Here is a 20,898-nt window from a genome sequence, read left to right on the forward strand (position 1 = left end):
AGAGTTTAGGAATGGAGACAGCTATTCTGGCTGGAATCTATCTAGGGCACAGGTGTCTAGAGAGAAGCACATTAATCCTGCAAATTGGTAAATTCAGGGAAAGTCATTTGTGACATTTTGGAGGAGTCGAGGGGGAAACCAGAGTGCACATCTACGCACAAAGCAAATTTAAAAACTGTTTTCCATGAACACACAGACTTTAAAAAGCATGACAGACCAATTCGCAGGGAATTATCAACTAGTTTCTCAAACCAGAATCTATTCCCAGTGTATCTGTCCACCAAGGTTGAAGACTGTAGCAAAAACAAGGTTGTTATTGCCCTTGTAACTCAGAGGTGATCCTTCCAGGACCACGGACAGCTCACTGCAGCCACTGCTTCTGCTCAATTAGCAATATACCTAGTCTCTGTTGACCTCTAACTACCCAATCCTAACAGCAGAAGGGCCTTTGACATGCCTTTGAGTCAGGGACTAAACCGGTCCTCCTCTGTGGACTAAATAGGCATCTGAATGGGGTGTGGAAATAATATTTGCAATCTGGGGATGTTTGTAGTGAAAAAGGAATCTCTTAGGCATGGGGAAGAGGAGGAAACAGAGGTCTCAGCTCCTGAAAAATCAATCCAGAAATGGGAACTCTTTTAGTCTTTACATGTTCATGGCCTTTGGCTATGCACTGGGAAAAGGGTGCACATAAGAGATAAGACACACAAGAGAATAGGCTGCTCAACTGAAAAAACTTGTATAAATATCATCTTTGCTCCTTTGGACCTATGTGAACCCCAGCAAGTCATTTAACTTCTTTGATCTTCAATTTCCTCATCTGTAGAATGGGGTAGAAACTCCTACCCTATATTAATTCATTAGGCTGCTATAACATCCTTGGATACATTGGCTGCAAAAAGAGGAATTGAAAGGTACTTCACAAAATAATTACAGTAATGATGGAAATGGTGGTGTTTATTGAGCAGACACTTTCCATGGAAATTTCATATATATCTATTTTTAAATGTTTCTTTTTGAGAGAGAGAAAGAGAGAACACAAGCCGGAGAGAGTTAGAGAGAGAATCCCAAGCAAGCTCCATGCTAAGCCTACTGTCAGCACAGAGCCCGACGCAGGGCTCTACCCCATGACACTGAGATCATGACCCGAGCTGAAATCAAGAGTTGGGCACTTAACTGACGGAGCCACCCAGGTGCCTCTTGTATATTTATTTTCTGGCCATGAAACAAGTTAATTTCATCATTCCTGCTTTACCCAGAATCAAAATGAGGAGACAAGTAAAGCAGGTCACACTGTAAGCAAGAGGCAAAGTGGCATTCAAATTTGAGTCTGTTTAGCAACAAAGAGACCTTTTTCTACTCTTGTCTTCTCCAAATCCAGTTGTTTCTACTTGCATGAAATGACCCTGGGTAAGGCTGTGCCAGTTAGAGGCAGTAGAAAGCAGGCAAGCTCTTATTTGTGAAAATCTATTGACTCTGACTGCAGAGAGACTCAGAAACTCATACAGAAGAAGGGAGAAGCTCTATGCGATGGTTTGGGAAGAAAATATTCCTAGGTTGAAAGAACCAGTAGCTGATGCCAGACACGTGGAACTCAACTGAAGGCAGTAAGCAAATAGGAAGAGCTGAAACGCTGACTCAAGATCACTCTAGTGAAAAGCCAGGAATGTCTCCTGCATAAAGCAAGCTGTCATTCTTCCCTTGTTCTCTTATCACCTCTAGTGTGTTGAACAGATGCACCAACTGTCCTTCCTACATGCTTCTGCCCAAGTACAGCAGAAGGTTGTTGGAAGAAGGCCTGTCCTGGTGCCTTCATCAAGTCTATCCCTTCTTCTTTTTGCATTTGTTAAATGTAGGTAACTCTCCCTTGATAAAGGTGGAGTACACATGACATGAGTTACATGAATGCACACAGTATATGGTAAGTTCCTAATGAAGTCTAGTCCCAGCCATCTATTCCCAGGAGGTTCCCAGCAAATATGAGAAATGGTTTACTGGAGTAGAGCTTCCTCTCTTTATACACACACACAGACACACACACACACACACACACACACACACACATGCATGCACCTGTGAATAAATATACTCTTGTTATAAATGATTAAACATTATCAAAGTCTATAGAGTTCTTCATTTCCACTCCTCACATATTTTTACTTAATATCAGTAGTCATCATTGTTAACTATTATGTATTCTTCTAGGTTTTTAAAAATACATTTATAAATACAATATTACGCATATAATTATATTATATATATAAATTTTTCATAATAAACTCGTAAGTACACCATACATTATTATAAGATATGCATTTGTACTTAATACTATTTCTTAGAGATCTTTTCAAACCAGTATTCATATAGATCTATCTTTCTGATGGTTATTTGGCATTGCACGGTATAAATGTACCATAATGCCTTTAGCTAATCTTTATTAATGAGCATTTTGGTTGTTTATAGCTGTTTATTATTGCAAATGGTATCATAATGAAGATCTTTGTACATATATCATTATGTACATGTATGTGTTTCTACTAAAAAAATCATAGAAAAAGGATTGCTGGGCCAGTGGTTTATGAATTTAAAAATTTTGGTAGATTTAATAATGGCTGTCTGTTGGGGCTCTACCAGTCTACAATCCTATCACTGATGATTGAGAAAGCCCATTTCCCCATAACTTTCATGTTCATTATCACCAATATGGGATTGGAAAAAAACTCATTTTTGTTTTGCTTGGCATTTCCCTGATTACTGCTGAGGTTCCCCACCTTTTGATGTCATGGCCATGTGTATTTCTCCTTCTATAGGTTGTCCATCCATGTGCTTTAACCATTTTCCTATTGTGATTCTTGTCTTTTTCCTTATTGGCTTATGTATGTTTTGCATATTTTCTGGAGTTCTCCTTCTCCTTTCATACATATTGAAATTTTCTTTCATTCTGTACTTGTGTTTTAACCTTACTTTTGATATCTTATAACCTCTCTATCTTGGTCCTTAACTGCTTCTGAATTTGGTGCAATGCTTAGGAAGCGACAGATGATAAAACACATTTCTATATATTATTCTAGTATTTATATAGGTTTTTAAAAATCTTTGGTTGTTTAATCTGTATGGATTTAATTTTGTGCATGATGTGAGTGGTTATTTTAACTTCATTATTTTCAAAATGAGTAACCATTACCTGAAGGGTCCATCTGTTCACTAACTAATGTAAAATACTATTTTCTCATATACTAAATCACTATGTATGCCATATATACATGGTTGGAATTTTTCCTATTTAGCTGTCTGTATTTTCCTGCAATAATTCTATACTACTTGAGGGGTTCCTGGGTGGCTCAGTCAGTTGAGCATCCAACATCAGCTCAGGTCATGATCTCAGGGTTCATGAGTTTGAACCCCACATCAAGCTCTCGGCTGTCAGGGCAGAGCCTGCTTTGGATCCTTTGTCTCCCTCTCTCTTTGCCTCTCTCTCTCTCTCTCTCTCTCTCTCTCCCCCTCTCCCTCTCTGAGAAATAGAAAAAACATGAAAAAGATTATATACTACTTGAATTACTGTAGCTTTGAGGCGTGGTCTGGATATAGTCAAGTAAGTCTCCTCCCCATTGTAAACACTAATTTTCTATCTCAAAACTTCCTCACTCGTCTTATTATTTTCCCATTCAAATGAATTTTAATTTTGACTTGTCAAATTCCACATAAAACCCTAGAATTTTGGGTGATATCACATTGAATTTGTAGACCAATGTGGGGGGAATTTAAAAAAAAATGTTCCCCTGTAAGAAATACATATTGAGACTCAACTCTATGTTGGGCACCACCACCAACTGTGGCAGAGACAATGTCTTCCATTCGCTACACTGGGTCCTCTTTCTGGATGTGTACCATAGACTGTGCAACCAAGCTTCCCCTGCAGGTGGGCCAGAGGGGCCACGTGACGGGATTCTGAATGATGGAATCTGTGCTGACGTGATGCAAGCTGCTGCCAGTCTCAGACCTTCAAAACATCCTGTCTGATTCTCAAGCCCCCTCTTCTCTTGCTATGGCAAGTTTGGAGAGCATGTGATCGAAATGCATACTTGCGGTTGGAGAAGTTCACCTCAATCACAACGGATCTTGCATGAAAAGCGTATAATAAACTTTTGTGTACACGTTTCCGGCTTGGGAGGCTTCATTTGTTACAGCAACACAGCTGATCTTATCCTAGGATCTTTACAGTTGTGAGTTTTCTAATTCAGAAATAGTTTGCATCTCCATTTATTAAGTGTTCCTTTAATGTTTTTAAATTTTTTTTATTATTTTTTGTAAACACTGTTTTCCCGTTATTTAGATTTTTCAAGGCTCCAAAACCAGTGTGGCTCAAACACCTTTTATTACAATCAAAACTTAATTTTTTATATGAAATACAATTTCTTGTCAAATTGGTTTCCATACAACACCCAGTGCTCATCCCAACAGGTGCCCTCCTCAATGCCCATCACCCACTTTCCCCTCTCCCCCACCCCCATCAACCTTCAGTTCATTCTCAGTATTTAGGAGTCTCTTATGGTTTGCCTCCCTCCCTTTCTGGTTTATATATTAAGTGTTCCTTTATAGCCTTCTCTGAAGTTTTAGACTTCTGGTCGTAAACGTCTTCTCGGGGCTTATTCTTAGGTATGGGTACAATATGCAGGGTTCCACAGGTTACAGACATGCATTTTAGATGCAGATCACCAGGGGCCAAATCCTGATTTTGTCTCCCATTAGCTGTGTGGCCTTGGACAAAATGCTTAGCCTCTCTGTACTTGCTCTGCTTACCTATAAAGAAGTACTCACCTCAAAGAGCCACTGTGAAGATTAAATGAGTTACGTCTGGAATTTGGTATATCCAAATTACAGACAGTGGTCGCTGCTATCATTACATCCTTTTCCACTACAGAAGTAGGATCAGGTTTTCACTTATGTTTTCCCTTATATTTTCTAGTAGAAACTGCTGATATTGAGGAAAGCTATTACTGATTTCTATAAGTTGATTTTTCACCGTACCACATAAGGAGCTCATCAGTTCTAATACATGTACCAGATTTTTCTAAATGGATGAGTATATATTTGCCTCGTTTAGGCATTAGAACTATGCTAGGATTTTGGAATAAATTAGAAAACAGCCATTTTAGTTTCCTTCTCTGGTTCAGTTTATATAAGAGAGTGGTTGTGCATTCCTTAATGATTTGATAGGACCTGCCTATAAAACCCATGAGCTCATGACTTCTTTTCAATTGTAGATATTTAGCTCTCTGATCATTTTATTTTACATTATCTGTCTGTTTAGATTTTCTACACCATCATGAGTGAAACTTGGTAATTTATATTTTCCAAGAAAATAATGCATTTTATCAAGACTTGCAAATTTATTGGTATAAAGTTGTACACAGTATTCTCATTAAATTTGCTTTATCTTCTGTGCTTCTATGGGTATGTCTCTAGCTCATTCCTAATGTACTTGTGTTCTTTCTCCCTCTCTCATTTCAAAAGGCTTTTGCATTTTATTGATGAGGCTCCTTGTTTTCACCTATTTCATTTATTTCATCTTTTATTTGTATTAATTCCTTCCTGCTGCTTTCTTTCACTTTGTTTTATAATTCTTTTTCTGGCTTCTTGATTTGAATGCTTATTTGTTTATTTTCAATCTGTCTTGCTTCTCAATACATGACACGGAGCTCTGACTGCTTTGCCCATGTTCCATGAATATGAATAAACAGTCTGCCTGCTCCTACTCATTTCTAAGGACGTGGTCATTTAAGTTTGATTTTTCTCCTTACTCGAGTGTTACTTAGGAGGTTTAGTTGTTTAAATGTAAAAAAAAAAATTCTTGGGGCGCCTGGGTGGCTCAGTCGGTTGAGCGTCCGACTTCAGCTCAGGTCACCATCTCGCGGTCCGCGAGTTCGAGCCCCGCGTCGGGCTCTGGGCTGATGGCTCAGAGCCTGGAGCCTGCTTCCGATTCTGTGTCTCTCTCTCTCTCTGACCCTCCCCCGTTCATGCTGTGTCTCTCTCTGTCTCAAAAATAAATAAACGTTAAAAAAAATTAAAAAAAAATAAATAAATAAATGTAAAAAAATTCTCAAGTAGACCGATGTATCTGCTAACTAGACTGCTGTTAATATGTAATATTATTGCATTCTAGTCTGGAATATAGCTTGTATAATTTCTACTTCGGTGAATTTACTGAGATTTCATGCTCCCTTACTTAAGGGAGACACAGGTGTGGAGCTCAGAGTTTGTATCTAATTAAACCTGGGTTCAAAGAGAAGCTATGCCCCTTATCAGCCATATGACCCTGATACAATCTATTAACTTCTGTAGGCCTCAGTGACACAATCTATTAAATGGGGATAAAAGTTATCCTTACCACAGAGCTTATGTGAGAACTGACATAACTTACCTAAAGGACAAAATAGTATCTGTCGTGTAACAGACAATGTGAAACATATGGTGCCATTGCAACACTGCTCTTGATAAATGATACATCCATACATATAGCATTCATGTATTTTAAATAGATAAGTATATACATAATTATTACAGTTCAAGTTAAATGTGTACATTATATACATATGTATGCCTCTGTATTTATATTCTTATGCATATACATATATACACACACATATATACATGTACATATATACACATACATACATACACACATACACGCAAGGCTCAGCCCTACAGTTAAGATTCCAGTCTAGTGGAATATTTCCCTATATACAAACTGACCTGCTCCTTATTACAACCTGAATTAGGTAGAATAATGGTGCCCCCAAAATGTCTGTGTCCTAACAACCATAGGTCCTTACAACCTATGGATATGTTACCATACATGGCAAAAGGAACTTTGTAAGTACGATTAAGACTTTCGAGGTGGGAAGATTGTTCTTGACTATCTAGTTGGACTCAGTGTAATCAAAAGGGTCCTTATAAGGGGAGCCTGGGTGGCTCAGTTGGTTAAGCATCCGACTTTGGCTCAGGTCATGATCTCACGGTTCATGGGTTCGAGCCCCGCGTCGGGCTCTGTGCTGACAGCTCAGAGCCTGGAGCCTGTTTCAGATTCTGACTCTCTCTCTCTCTCTCTCTCTCTCTCTCTCTCATAAATAAATAAACATTAAAAATTTTAAAAAGGGGTGCCTGGGTGGCTCAGTTGGTTAAGCATCTGACTTCGGCTCAGCTCATGATCTCACACTTGGTGAGTTCGAGCCCTGCATCAGGCTCTGTGCTGACAGCTCGGGCCCTGGAGCCTGCTTTGGATTCTGTCTCTCTCTCTCTCTCTCTCAAAAATAAATACACATTAAAAAACATTTTTTAAAAGGGGGTCCTTATAAGAGCATAAGAAGTAGACAAATGTGTCAGAGTCAGAGAAGGAGATATAGTGTGGAATCAGAGGAGAGACAGATAGAAACAGACTGTTCCTCTGGCCTTAAGAATCTTGCTGATGCCTCAGTTTTAGGAATTGTGACCTCCACAGGTGTAAATAATAAATCTGTGAGGTTTTAAGCCGCTACGTTTGTGGCAATTCATCATCAAAGCATTAGGAAACTAAAGGAAGACCGTAGCAGGGAGGCATTGCTCATGTTCAGATGAGAAAACCGGTAAGTGACTTGCCCATGGAGATACACCTTGTTTACCGTGGTGCTAGGAAGCAGACCTGGGAGTTCATATTTCAAAGCATGTGTATGAGTGTGTGTGTGCCACGTGTGTGTGTGTATGTGTGTGTGAGAGAGAAATTTTAGCCATATTACACCTGTAGGTTCATGGTTATTTATTTATTTATTTTTGTCTGGGGGTAGGAAAGGATTGTGGCTCAACAGGAGAGGAAGGAGGGGAGATAAAAGGTTTGGGGTATGCTTAGTAAGACACTTAGAGATGCGGGGAGGGGAAAAAACAGAGACTCATAAAAACATAGGGACTCAGAGGTAAATGATCCTCTGAGTTTCGAAACATGAGAAACTCTCTCCCCCAAGCCACCTCAGGGCACAAGATGGATGATTTATGCAAAGGTCTGTTTAGTTGTTGGTTTTTTTTTTTTTTTCCATGCGACATAATTATACAGTTTCTTTAGAACATTCTGTCGTCTGGGAGATTTTCTTACAGAAATTCTAAAGAGTGTAGGCTCACAGGAAACCAGCCAAGATCTGCATGGAACTATATTTATACATATGCCAAAATGAAAACCATAAAATAAGTACAAAGATACAAACTGGGCATTTTAGCTGTAGGCAATGAATGTGTTACCCTTAACACACCTATCACATTATAGAGAATACTAGAACTAGATGGGCCTTTAGAGATTGTACCATAAAACCTATACGTGTTTAGCCAAGAGCATGTTTTATTTAATCCCTACAGCAACATCACGAGATGGGGAGTTTCATTCCAACACAGCCACCAAGGACCTCGAGGCTGGCACTTTAAAATTCCACAACCAAGATCATACCAGCACTTTGGAAAAACCAGTACCTTGACCTGGATCTTCTTACTCTACATCTAGTACTCATTTCATTTCAGCACAAATGACTATTTCCGATCTGCTTGTCTTTCAAAAGAGGAATCTGGGACCTTAGAGAGGTATGGCATTTACACAGATTCTCCAAGCAGGGTGTTTATTTATTCATGTATTTACTTGCTCAGTTATTCATTCATTCCTCAACGGTTTGTGGAGCCTATAAAATTATAGATGGCAATGCACAGACTAGAAATTTTTTCTTTAAATGGCAAAAAGAATCAGATCCTGGGGGGGTGGGGCGGGGAATGTAAAAACATAGAAAATGTAAGGTCAGAAGAGCTCAAGGAATGGCATACAACACTGACTTGGACCAACGTCAGGGCTGAATCTGAGTATCCCACCACAAGACAAGACCGTAGCAGGTGCCGTCCAGCTTTACTGAATCGGACCCCTGAAATGAATCCCACCCTGGGGCTGTCCGGACCATGACTCTCTGTGGCCTAGAAGGTAAAGTCCTGAGCCACAGGAACCCTACAATCCAATATCATGGGGGCCTTTCTCATGAAGGCCCTTGGGACTGTCTCAACATTAACCAAAATAAAGATTAGTAAAACTGTTTTCAGGGTGGTCTCCATCTGAAGGTTTCACTCAAGGGAAAGATTTAGTTTCCAGAAAAAGCCATTTTGAATGTAAGGTACCCAAGGGTATTCTTTAGAAAAGAAGGAAAGAAGAAAAGGAAAGGAAAGGAAACAGAATTCCATGGGGGAATTCTGGTTAACTTATATAATGATGTATCTACTCTAAGACCCTCAACACTTGTGAGAAACATTAGCATGTCACCTAACACTAAGAAAAACATTTTAAAAAAATCTTTCAAAGCATTGATAGTAAAATGCATCCTGATTTCAGAGATGTTAGAAAGTGGAAAATGTGGGCACTTTAGAACCAGTGAATTATGATATATCACCACCGCAGGACTTGTCAGAGCCTTTACTATCCTCAGGTGCACCATGAACCTTAAAGGCAGTTATAGAGTACAATTTCCCATCCACATAGGAATGTGACCACTGGGCTACCCTTTTCTGCCTTTCAGCTGCATATGGGACTCATGTTTCACAGATCCCACAGTGGAAAAACCTCTCTGAATGAATGGATGAACTCTGTGTGCTTTAGTCAAATGTCTGTGAATATGTTTTACACCTGAGCTTTTGCAAAATACTTCAAGCAGCAGGGAGCATAAGTTGTAATGTCTGCCGAGAACCTGGTATGTGGATGTTCTGTGTTAACTATGGGAGGTAAAATCCCGTTTCTTCAATCAGAAGTCACAGAGGTGAAAATGCAGACTCTAACCTAAAAGTCAGAAACCAAAACAAAACAAGTGGTGAATAAACACATCCCACACCTCTCTAACCAGTTACTGAAAGTCAAAATTAAGATCACTATCTTCCGTCTGGAGGTCAGCGTTTGCCACTCCTAGAGAGGATGTGTGGCTAGATGTGCTCTTTCGGCCCAGATTTTTAAACACATTTTCATTACATTGTTAATAAAATTACATTGAAATCACATTCAAATTTGAAGAGAGACGCTTGGGTTATCTCCTGTCCCAACTTTACCTCCTAAATGGCTGTGAGATCCTTCTGGGCCACGGTTTCCTCCTCTGAAAGATCTGAGAAATACTTGAAACTTCAAAAAATATTAATGACCTTGATCACCATTTCTTATTTAAAAATACAGGGAACATGGGGCGCCTCGGTGGCGCAGTCGGTTAAGCATCCGACTTCAGCCAGGTCACGATCTCGCGGTCCGTGAGTTCGAGCCCCGCGTCAGGCTCTGGGCTGATGGCTCAGAGCCTGGAGCCTGTTTCCAATTCTGTGTCTCCCTCTCTCTCTGCCCCTCCCCCGTTCATGCTCTGTCTCTCTCTGTCCCAAAAATAAATAAACGTTGAAAAATAAAATAAAATAAAATAAAAATACAGGGAACAAAAATATATATACAGGGAACATCTCTCTTAGCAAATTATGCCAGGAAAAGGTGTTTACCCCCTGAAACAAACAAAACACAATAAAACAGCAAAAAACACAACCTTCCTTTTGACAAGCCAGGACTACTATATAATCCACCATATGTTTGGGGGGGGGTTGTTTGTTTTGCCTTTTCTGTTTACATCAGTTGCCAAGAAGCAAAGAGCTAAATTTATCTCCCGTTGAGTAATGCCCCCATTTCAGGCTCCTGCAACCATTTTCTCTCTCTGTCCTTACACATGGCTCCGGTCAGTCCTAACTTTATATGACATGTTTTTTTAATAGGTTGGATTTATGTGGATAATATTAAGCCCTTGTCAAAGAATGCACGAAGTACATCATAAACACACATACACAAAAGATACCAACTTGGTTGCTAGGTAACCAAGCAACCTGTAATTGCTTGGGGATGCTCCCTCACCTGTAAAGATTCATTCTAAATGCTTCAGCTCGGTTTCTGATGACCTTCTCAACTTCTCTCAAATTCACCTTCTTCTCTCTACCCTGCTAGTACCTGTTGCTCTATCAACATCAATCAGGACCAAGTGAGTCTCAGCCACCTGTCCTCAGTGTCCCCTCTGTCCCAGAGTACAAACTCAATGCCTATTTGCGTTCTCAGCATCCCATAAAAGGCCAGGTACAGAGTAGGTGCAAGAAATCCTAGATAGATGTATTCCTTAATTCAACGGTTACGGTTTTGAAGAAGTTCTTGGGGCAAACAGTGGGGAGTGACAATGGGGATACCCAGGTGACTACGACCTAGTCCCTGATCATGAAGACTTCACAGTGCAATGAGGTCCACACAGGAAAGCAGGTAAGTCAAAAGAGCAACGGGGTGACCACAGAGAGAAGCACTGGGGTGCTGTGTGATCCCAGAGAAAGATACTTTACTCAGTTGTGTAGACCAGGGGCTGGCTATCAAGGCAGCTGGCAGGAGGTCCAGTCTGCAGGGTGTCCAGATATCACTGGGATAAATTAGAATTCAAAGCTACCAAACAGTCCTTGCAAGAGCGTCTTGTGGGTCGAAATGAAAAAAATACAAATCAAAATAAAACAAGAAAAAAGGTCCTTTCTTTGCATGCCCTAACCGCACTTGCTAAATCCCGAGCCAGTATTTAAGCAGTATCCACTTGAAAGGGCAAGGTATTCTATTACCCAGCTCCAGGGTAACTACACTTCTCACTCCCGTACCCCATGGGGCTCAGAGAAGACTTGTCAGAGAAGGTTATATCCACACTGAGTCTTGATGATGAAACAGAGCTGTCTAAGCTAAATGGCCACAGACAAGGGGTGGGGATTGATGGTACAGAGGAGGAGGAGAGGCAGATGGAACAACATTGTCAAAATTCCAGATGCGCAGGCCAAGAAGAGGTCTCATTCAGGAAGAGGGACACAACTGGAATTGCAGCTGGAAAGACTGGGCTGGGGACAACTGCTTTAGCCATGTTAAGTGAAGAACATCATTTAACAATTATTATGTGAGCACCTACTAATTGCCAGGCACTGTTCTAGGTGCTGGAGATAGGGTGGTAAAGAAGACCTACAAGACCTACAAATGATTAAATTAGCTGGCTTTACACCTATTAGACTGGCCATAACTGCCATTCGCTGGGTGCTCACGCATGCTGGCCTCTGTGCATGCATAATTCCATTCAATCTTCACAACTGCATCTGATTCTACTTAAAAGGAAAGGCTCACAGAAGTTTAGGGACTTGCTTAAGACCACGTAGCTAGAAGTGGCCAGAGGCGAGGAATAACAGCAGGTCTGTCCTGACTGAGACTAGAGCCCCACAGCCTGCGTTGGAGCCCTAATGCCCCCATGGACCAGCTGTGTGACCTTGGGAAAGTCACAGAGCTATTCTGTGCCTGGTTTTCTTGATGGTAACTGGCGATCATAATAGTACGTCCCTTGTAGAGTTGTTAGGAGAATTAAAAACCGGCTCTTGTAATCGAAGCGCTAAACACAGCCATGGCACAGGAGAGGCACTTCATAAAAGTTAGCTGCTGTGACTCACCTGGGTGCAGAGGGGTTTACTGAACCTGAGCCTACCCAAGGAACTCAGCAAGGTCACAGAGCTCTGATCCAGTCTGGAAGGTCTCCTTGAGCAAACGTTTGTTTCCCTTGCTTAATTCAATTAGGTGCTACATCTCTCTACCAACTTTCTCACAAGTACCTGCTAATGGCTTTCATTGTTTTGTTTACAGTGCTTCTAACAAGTGTGGGTAACTTCTCATTTGCATCCTTAATAGGCAATCTTCAAAACATGTTGACACTGCAGTTGGTTTTAGGAGACCTGGGTTTTATTTTCTTTTTTTTGTCCTGTTTATCAGCATTTGGATGGGCTTCAACAGCTGCCAGCACACTCCCGCCCATTCATTCTTATTTAAGACTTGCAGAGTTCTTCTTATATTTTGGATATTAACCCCTTATTGGATATATCAACACCAAAAACAGCAACAACAACAAACAATCCAATCAAAAAATGGCCAGAGGACCTGAATAGACATATTCCCTAAGGAGACGTACCAATGGCCAACAGATTCATGAAAAACTGTTTCAATATCACTGCATGTCAGAAAAATGTAAATCAAAACCACAACGAGATATCCCTTCAAATCTGTTGTTAAGGCTAGTATCAAAAAGACAGGAAATAACAGGTGTTGGCAAGAACGTGGAGAAAAGGGAACCTCAGTGCACTGTCGGCGGGAATGCAAACTGGCGCAGCCACTATGGGAAACAGTATGGAGTTCCTTAAAAACTTAAAAATAGAACTACCCTACGATCCAGCCTGAAGAAAATGAAAACACTAATCAGAAAAGATATGTGCACCCGATGTTTACTGCAGCATTATTTACAATAGCCAAGATATGGAAGCAGCCCAAGTGTCATCAATAGATGAATGGAGGGGCTTGTGGGTGGCTCAGTCCATTAAGTGCCCAACTTCAGCTCAGGTCATGATTTTATGGTCCATGAGTTCGAGCCCTGAATCAGGCTCCGTGCTGGCAGCTCAGAGCCTAGAGCCTGCTTCGGATTCTGTGTCAATGTCTCTCTCTGCTCCTCCCCCACTTGCGCTCGCTCGCTCTCTCTCTCAAAAATAAATAAACATTTTTTAAAAAGTTATAGATGAATGGATAAAGATGTGGTGTGTGTATATGTAGACACACACACACACACACACACACACACACACACACATCATGGAATACCACTCAGCCACATACAAAGAATGAAATCTTACCATTTGTGACAACATGGATGGACCTACAGGGTACTATGCTCAGGGAAATAAGTCAGACAAAGAAATAAAAATACCATACGATTTCACTGATCTGTGGAACCTAAATATCAAAACAAAGAACAACAACAAAAAAAACCAGAGTCATAAATACAGAGAACAAGCTAGCGGTTGCCCGCGGGGAGGCGGGGGCGGGGAAGGACAGGGGCAAAACAGGGGAAGGGGCTTGAGGAACAAGCTCCCAGTCTCATGTGGTTGCAAAGTACGACATAGTAAATAGAGTCAGTACCAGTGTATTAAGTTTCTATGGCGACAGATGACAAGTACACTTACTTCGGTGAGCGTCCCCTAACGTATATAAATGTCAGATCACTATGGTGCGCATCTGAAACTAATTTTGTATCCCAACTCTGCTTCAATTAAAAAAAAAGAGACTTTCAGAGACTTTTCCTGATAGGGAAAGTTAGGTGATCCTGTCTCACAAACCTAAAAACCAAGAACTTGAACACCTTGAGTCACTGAGCAAGTGAGGGGCTATTGTCCCTACTCATCATTCACTGTAATTATTTTATTTAACAAATACATACAGTGCCAACTCTGTGCAGGGCCCTGTTCAGAAGCACTTTACAGACACTCATGGAAACTGTGAGGTAATGCATTTTAGTCCTCATCACAACTCCATAAAGAGATACTATTATCATGCCTATTTTACAGAGGAGGAAAGGGAGACACAGAGATGTTGAGTAACTTGCTCATGGTCACGCAGCAAGGAGGCAGCGAGCTACATTACTAACCATGTGACCTTGGACACACGACTTACCCTTAAGGGAGTAATAAACAGTAAGTAACTGTGCACTCTTCACAAGCATCTTTATATTGGGACAAATATTAAAAGTTTAGACATGAGCAAACTGAAGATCAGGGGTTCTCAGAGACTTGCCCAATGCCTAAGAGAGAGTTATCTCCAGAGCTTGGATGAGAACCGGAGTCTGCCGATTCCCCTTGACCTCTGCAGTGTGCTTCACTGGAAGGTGGTGACAGTCGCTATGTCACAATCCATTACTGCTCTACCTGCTGTTCCTGCTGTTTTTTGCAACGGAAAGACCACCCCACCACCAGGTACACAGGGAGAAAAATAATGATAAGAACACGGCTGATTCTGTATTCAAGCCTCAGATCTAAGCCCATGCATAATTTACTCAACACTGCCCTGCAGTCACTTAAGCTGAGGAGAGACAGCTATAAATTCAGGTCTGCATACACTAATTTATTTCTTATTTATTTTGCTGATACATATCTAGGGCCTGCAGCAAGCCATTGCAACACCTGCTCAAAGGCACCTGCAGCCCCCAGTGTAACTGAGGCAGAAGGGGAGACCCTAAAGCAAGTCCCAGAAGGAAAACTAGAACCCTGGACGAGAACCATGCAGATAAAATTAATTTTCTGTTACACTGAGTTCAAACTCATACACGCTCCCCCACCCCCTTTTGCATAATATGTAGGACCAAACAGGCTCTTGCTAAATGCCTTATTCTGTTTTCTGATCTTAGCAAAGCACTGAGCATATTTCGATGACAGACATTCTTGCACGAGCACTGGATTATTTTTCTGAGTCACAGAATGTCAAAAGATGAGGACATTTTTAAATAGGAAGATGTCACCAAAAAGAGACTGAAGAAGAGAGGGGAAAAAAAAACAGTGCCATTTTCGAGGAATAGCTGAGGACCAAGCCCTACCCTGGAGGCCGTCCATGACAGAGGTAATTCCCAATTCACTCCTCCGGATGGAAAACTAGGTAAACTGGATGAAATGTTAGGCGTCATCGGCCAAAGATCTCATTTTGCATGTGGTCAAACTGCGGCCCAGAGAGGGAAAGGGACTTGTCCCAGGCTACTCAGCAAGCTGGTCCCAATGTGCCCATTCTTTCAGTCTCAGACACATTGTAAAAGTGCACTGGGTCCTTAGCATTTGCCTGCACGGCTTCCTTTCCGCCTCCTCGCCTCCACTTAATTATCCTTACAGATAGGGCGTTAGGGCATAGAGAGGCCATCCCTGAATTTGCACTGCTAACTCCCTGCAAAAACAGGGTAGACAGTCTGGCCTAAGCTTTTTCTCAAGCACACACCTCCTGGTTTCTCAGTGACACTTTCAAGGCACCTGCTCTGGTCTCCAAGCTACACTGGCCAGGGCTGCGGGGGAGACACAGAAGGGGCAGGGGGCTTCAGCACAAAATAGTCCTGACCCTAAGACACCGCCTGAGCACGGATTCCATTTATTATAAGAATAATCAATTATTTATTTTACTTCTTCCTTTCTTCTTCCCAATACCCCACAGAAGCCTTTTGCTTCTTGGGCTGAAAAAGCAGACATGGAAAGGCCATTTCGTTGACGGGCAGGCCCGGTCTGGCCTGACTGCAGTTCCTGACCTTTTTTCCACATCTCCCACCGATGGGAAGGGCCTCGGGGAAAGAGACTCACCCGCAGAACATGAAGATGGTGCTGGAGGTGGCATCATAGGGCAAAGGCAGCGTCTGCTGCAGGCACAGCTGCTCACAGCCACCGTTGAAGCCGTCCGAGCAGTCGATGCCTTTGGAGTGGTCGTAGCATCCGGAGCCGTCCTTCATGGGCCTCAGCTCCTCGGGGCACTGCTCGGGGAGAGAGCGACAGGGCAGTCACGGCCAAGGAGGTGGTGGGTCCCACTGAGCCCTCTCCTCCCACTTTCCAAGAAGGGCCATGCGTCAGAGACCACAGAGGGGGTGTCAAAGTCTTGTCTGGCCAATTAATAGTTGTATGGTCTCTCTGAACCTCACTGTGCCCACCTGTGAAATGGGACTTTTGTCAGTATCCGCCTGGTAGACGTGTGAGAATAGAAGGAGGTACCGTGGGCAAAGTGCTCAGAACAAAGTGCTCAGAACAGAGTGCTCAGAACAAAGTGCTCAGAACAAAGTGGCTCATGTGGCAACTGCACAGCAAGCCTTAGCTGCTATTACCATTGACCCTGTGGGAATCATCATCATTATTGTGTTTATTATTATCCAGTAGGATCTGCCACTGATAAAAAAAAAATCACCCTGGCAGGCAGTCAGGTATATTTTAAAGAGTTCCTACCGACATGAGTTTTAAACTCCAGCTCTTCCTCTCCTCATTCTGTGACCTGGGACAAGATACTCACCGTCTCTGAGCCTCAACCTCCTTATCTGTTAAATGGGCAGAGCACCTACGCTTATGCATTTGTTGGGAAACTTCAATTGGATCCTGGGAGTGCACGTCCGACTTCGGAATTTGGCACGCAATCTGGTACTCCTCAAACGTGAGTTCTCTCCCTTCCTGTCTTCGTCTCCATCCCTGTTTCCAGAGTCCTGAATGGGACCCCTTCATGGCCACATCGGGAGCCTGCAAATTCCAGTTAGGTCTCCTCCACACCATCCTCCTAAGTTAGGTATTTCTCAATCATCACTCCCCAGCTTAAATAAGTAACTGCATTTTCCAGAACAATAACACTTTGAATCTCCCTTCAGCTGATAGGCAAGGTCTTCTGTAGATGTTTCAGCTCCTGTTTCACCAGGAACACCTGTCTCCAGGTAAACAAACCTGTAGCCCTCTGGTCCCTAAAAGTACCCTGGTGACTCCAATCTTGAGTGACCTCAGTCAAATGCTCTTCTGAGTGTGCCTGGCATCTGCTAAGTGCTCCATAATTGGAAGATCCTATACTGTAGGGACAACTGGCTATATAATTTATTTTCCATCATTAGATGAGCTGAGCTAATCTTGTCCAGTCCAGCAGACAGAGAAGCAGTTTCCAACTTCTCTTGCATTCAGGACCAAAAATGAGGTACTAGGTTTTAATTTCAGTCACCCTTGCTGGCATTTCCTGTCCACAAAGATTAACACCCAGAGCTCAGCCCTCCTCATCCATCACTGGACATCACTGATTAAAATGCCCCCACTGCACACCCCACACCCAGCTCTCTGGTCCCTTCTCCAAGCCTCCATCCTGAACCCCATCAATAACAAACACATACACACAGATCAATTCACAAAGACCACAATAACAATAACCACAAAAAAGAAAAAGGTCAATCCTCCTGGAAATTAAATTTCGCCTAAGAAGAATTCATAATTACCAATGCACGAGAATTCTTCGAGACATTTGAGACTGGCGCCAGGGAGGGTGACGGAGAAAGTAGGTTATAAATGGCCTTTGTCAAGCTGCAGAAAGGTTATAAAACTGGCTACATTTTGTGCTTAAAAAGAAAAATCAATTTTCCATGTGAGTGAAGTGCTGTAAATATTAATACAAGCTCAGAGGAAGTCCCTGCTTGTCTCTAAACATTCAATGTCAGACAGGAGGGCACCTGGTCATGGGGTCATTTGGGAGCCATTTACCGGTCCTCAGGGCTGGGTCTGTCTGTCTGCAGAGATTGGGAATTAGCACTGGAAAGAATGGCTGACCTTCTCACCAGGTGACAGGAGGTATCTGAGGCACGGAATTACAGTTCGTCCCATCCCCTGCTGATTCCCTACTACTTTTGTTCTTTATAAAAGTATGTTCTGGGGGCACCTGCATGCCTCAGTCGCTTGAGCCGCCGACTTCAGCTCAGGTCATTATCTCAAGGTTCATAGGTTTGAGTCCCGCATCGGGCTCTGTACTGACAAAGCAGAGCCTGCTTGGGATTCTCAATCTCTCTCTCTCTCTCTCTCTGCCCCTCCCCAACTTGTGCGCACTCTCTCTCTCTCTCTCTCTCTCTCTCTGTCTCTCAGAATAAATGAATAATCTTTAAAAAAATAAATAAAAAATTTTTCAAAAGTATGTTCTGTAATCCAGATAAGACCTAAACACTTTCCCTGTTTTTACTTAGTCCTTACAGCAAGCCTATGAGGTCATGTGGCAGGCTGAGAATGGCTACCCAAGATATGTTTCTGTCCTTATCCCTGAAACCTGTGAATATCACCTTCTATGGTCAAGTTCTGGAAGATTAAAGTTCTTGCATGGAGTTGACTACCTGCTTATCGAGGTAGGTCTAAATGCAGCCATGAATGTCCCCACAGGAGAGAGGCAAAGAGAGATCACACGCAAGATGAGAAGGCCATGTGCAGGCAGAGCTGAGATTGTAGCCACATGGCTATAAGCCAGCAAATGCTGCAACCCCCAAAAGCTGGAAGAGGCAAAGAAGCCACGTGGAGGGAACGTGACCCTGAGAGCACCATGACTTTGGACTTGTGCCCTCTGGAACGGAGACAGAATATATTTCTGTCATCTTAAACCACACAGTTTCTGTGCTTTGGTAGTCACAGGAAAGCAATACAGGTTGGTAGTCCCATTAGTCCCATTTTACAGATCAGGAAACTGAGGAGAAGTGGCAGGGGTGGGGCTTTTCAGGCTTTCTGGCTCGGTAGCTCTTAACTGATACTCAGGCAACTCACTGCACTCCCCTGTCACTCACTGAATGGTAGATTTTTCATCTTGGGAAGTCAGAGCAAAGATGGATTTAGAGCTGACCTCACCGACTTACTGTAAAATTGAGGCTCAGAGAGTAGGAGGGTGTCCATCACCGCAAATCCCCCAGCACGTGAGTAGAGGGTACACAGCCAGTCCCCTAGTCCCAGCTTGGGGCCCCATCCACCATACTTACTACCCTTTATGTTAAAGCATTTTATGTCTGAAGACAAACTTGATGATGATTTACAGATGGGAAACTGAGGCTCAGAGAGGTGAAGGTGCTTGAATAACATAACACAGCAAATTAAAGGCAGAGCTAGAATTAAACTTGCATTTGATCTGTGACCATGGGAGAGGTGTTCTGAGTATATGAAGTGGGTTTTCCAATCACCATATGATCACCCCTTCATCCAGCGTGGACTTCATGCCCTGAGTCCTTGTGGGTGGGAGAGGGCAGACTAGATCTAGTAATATCATTTGAGATTTGCAAATTATTTCAACTATTTCACAGTTTGTCATCTCTCTCCCCCCACAAAAATGCAAAGCTGGTAATACTATGGACCTTCCTGCCTTGTCCTCAGCTACACTGCACACTTAGCATAGCATCTGGAACATAGTAGCTGCTTTTTTTTTTTTTAATAAACCATCTGAGCGCCAGACAGGATGTATAGTATGTCTGTGTGTTTGGGTTTGGGTTTCAATCCAAACTCTGCTTCTTATAAGCTGTGTAACCTCTTGCCAGTGACTCAACATCATCTATCTTTATGTGATTACTCTAAGGAGTAAACAGAGTGAAAGCCAGCATCAAAGATGGCCCCCAATGATGCCTGCTACTGGTATTCACACCCTGTGTAGTCTCCTCCCACACTCTACCAGCGTCGGTCTGCATGACCAATAGCATATGGCAGAACTGATGGTATATCACTTCCAAGATTAGATTATAAAAGACTGAAACTTCTGTCTCCCTCCCTCTCTTTCATAGCACTGCTGTGGTGAAACCAAGCTGCCATGTTGTGAGCAAGGGACTGAAGCCTCTGGCCAACAGCCAGCAAGGCTGACCTTCCAACAACACATGAGTAAGCTTGGAAACAGATCCTCCAACCCCAGTAAAGCCACTTCAGAGAACTACAGACCCAGCTGACATTTTGACTATAATCTTATAGGGGCCAGACCCACCCGGCTAAGCCACTCTTGAATTTCTAACCCTCCAAGATTATGTGAGATGATACAAGCTTCTAGTTTGCAGCTGCTCAATTTGGGGATAATTTGTTATACAGCAATAGATAACTAATACAGTGAGACAAATGCGTCAAATGTTCAACACACACTCAGCAAGTGGCAGCTGCTGTTGTGGGTAATTTGAAGGAGCTTAGAAACTAGTTTGAGAGATAAGGAATATACATATCTGTCAGACAGAGGACTAGTAATAGAACAAACAAAGAAGCACAGCATAATTTGAATGGGAAAATAAAGTCCCTCCAAGTGTGAGTGCGACGGGGGGATGCCGGAGTGGGGAGGCCTTGGTCGGAGAAGACTTCCTCTTTGTCAGGAGCAGATGTCACTGAGCAAAAGGGACATGTGCCAATACACTAGAAACAGGAAGATCAGAATTCCTGCCCCGGCACGTCTGCTCACTTGCTTTGTGTGTCAGACATGTCCCTGAACCCAGCTGGACCTCAGTTTCCTTTCTTTAAACAGAGGGACAGCTCACAGACAAGAATGTG

General features: G+C 42.5%; 1 protein-coding gene across 3 annotated transcripts in view; it reads right to left on the reverse strand.

The window, feature by feature from the left end:
* ASTN2 (astrotactin 2) overlaps window positions 1–20,898 on the reverse strand; it is an 882,297-nt gene that overhangs the window by 308,874 nt on the left and 552,525 nt on the right. For all 3 annotated transcript variants that reach the window (XM_047068551.1, XM_047068542.1, XM_047068534.1), the window contains one exon: window positions 16,213–16,379. In XM_047068551.1, coding sequence (XP_046924507.1) covers window positions 16,213–16,379 — 167 coding nt within the window. The remainder of the gene's footprint in view (window positions 1–16,212; window positions 16,380–20,898) is intronic.

Source organism: Lynx rufus, unplaced genomic scaffold, assembly GCF_022079265.1.
Source record: "Lynx rufus isolate CCGP_SWC_20201006 ecotype Redwood Valley unplaced genomic scaffold, mLynRuf1.p SCAF_10, whole genome shotgun sequence".
In the NCBI taxonomy this organism is placed as follows: Eukaryota; Metazoa; Chordata; class Mammalia; order Carnivora; family Felidae; genus Lynx; species Lynx rufus.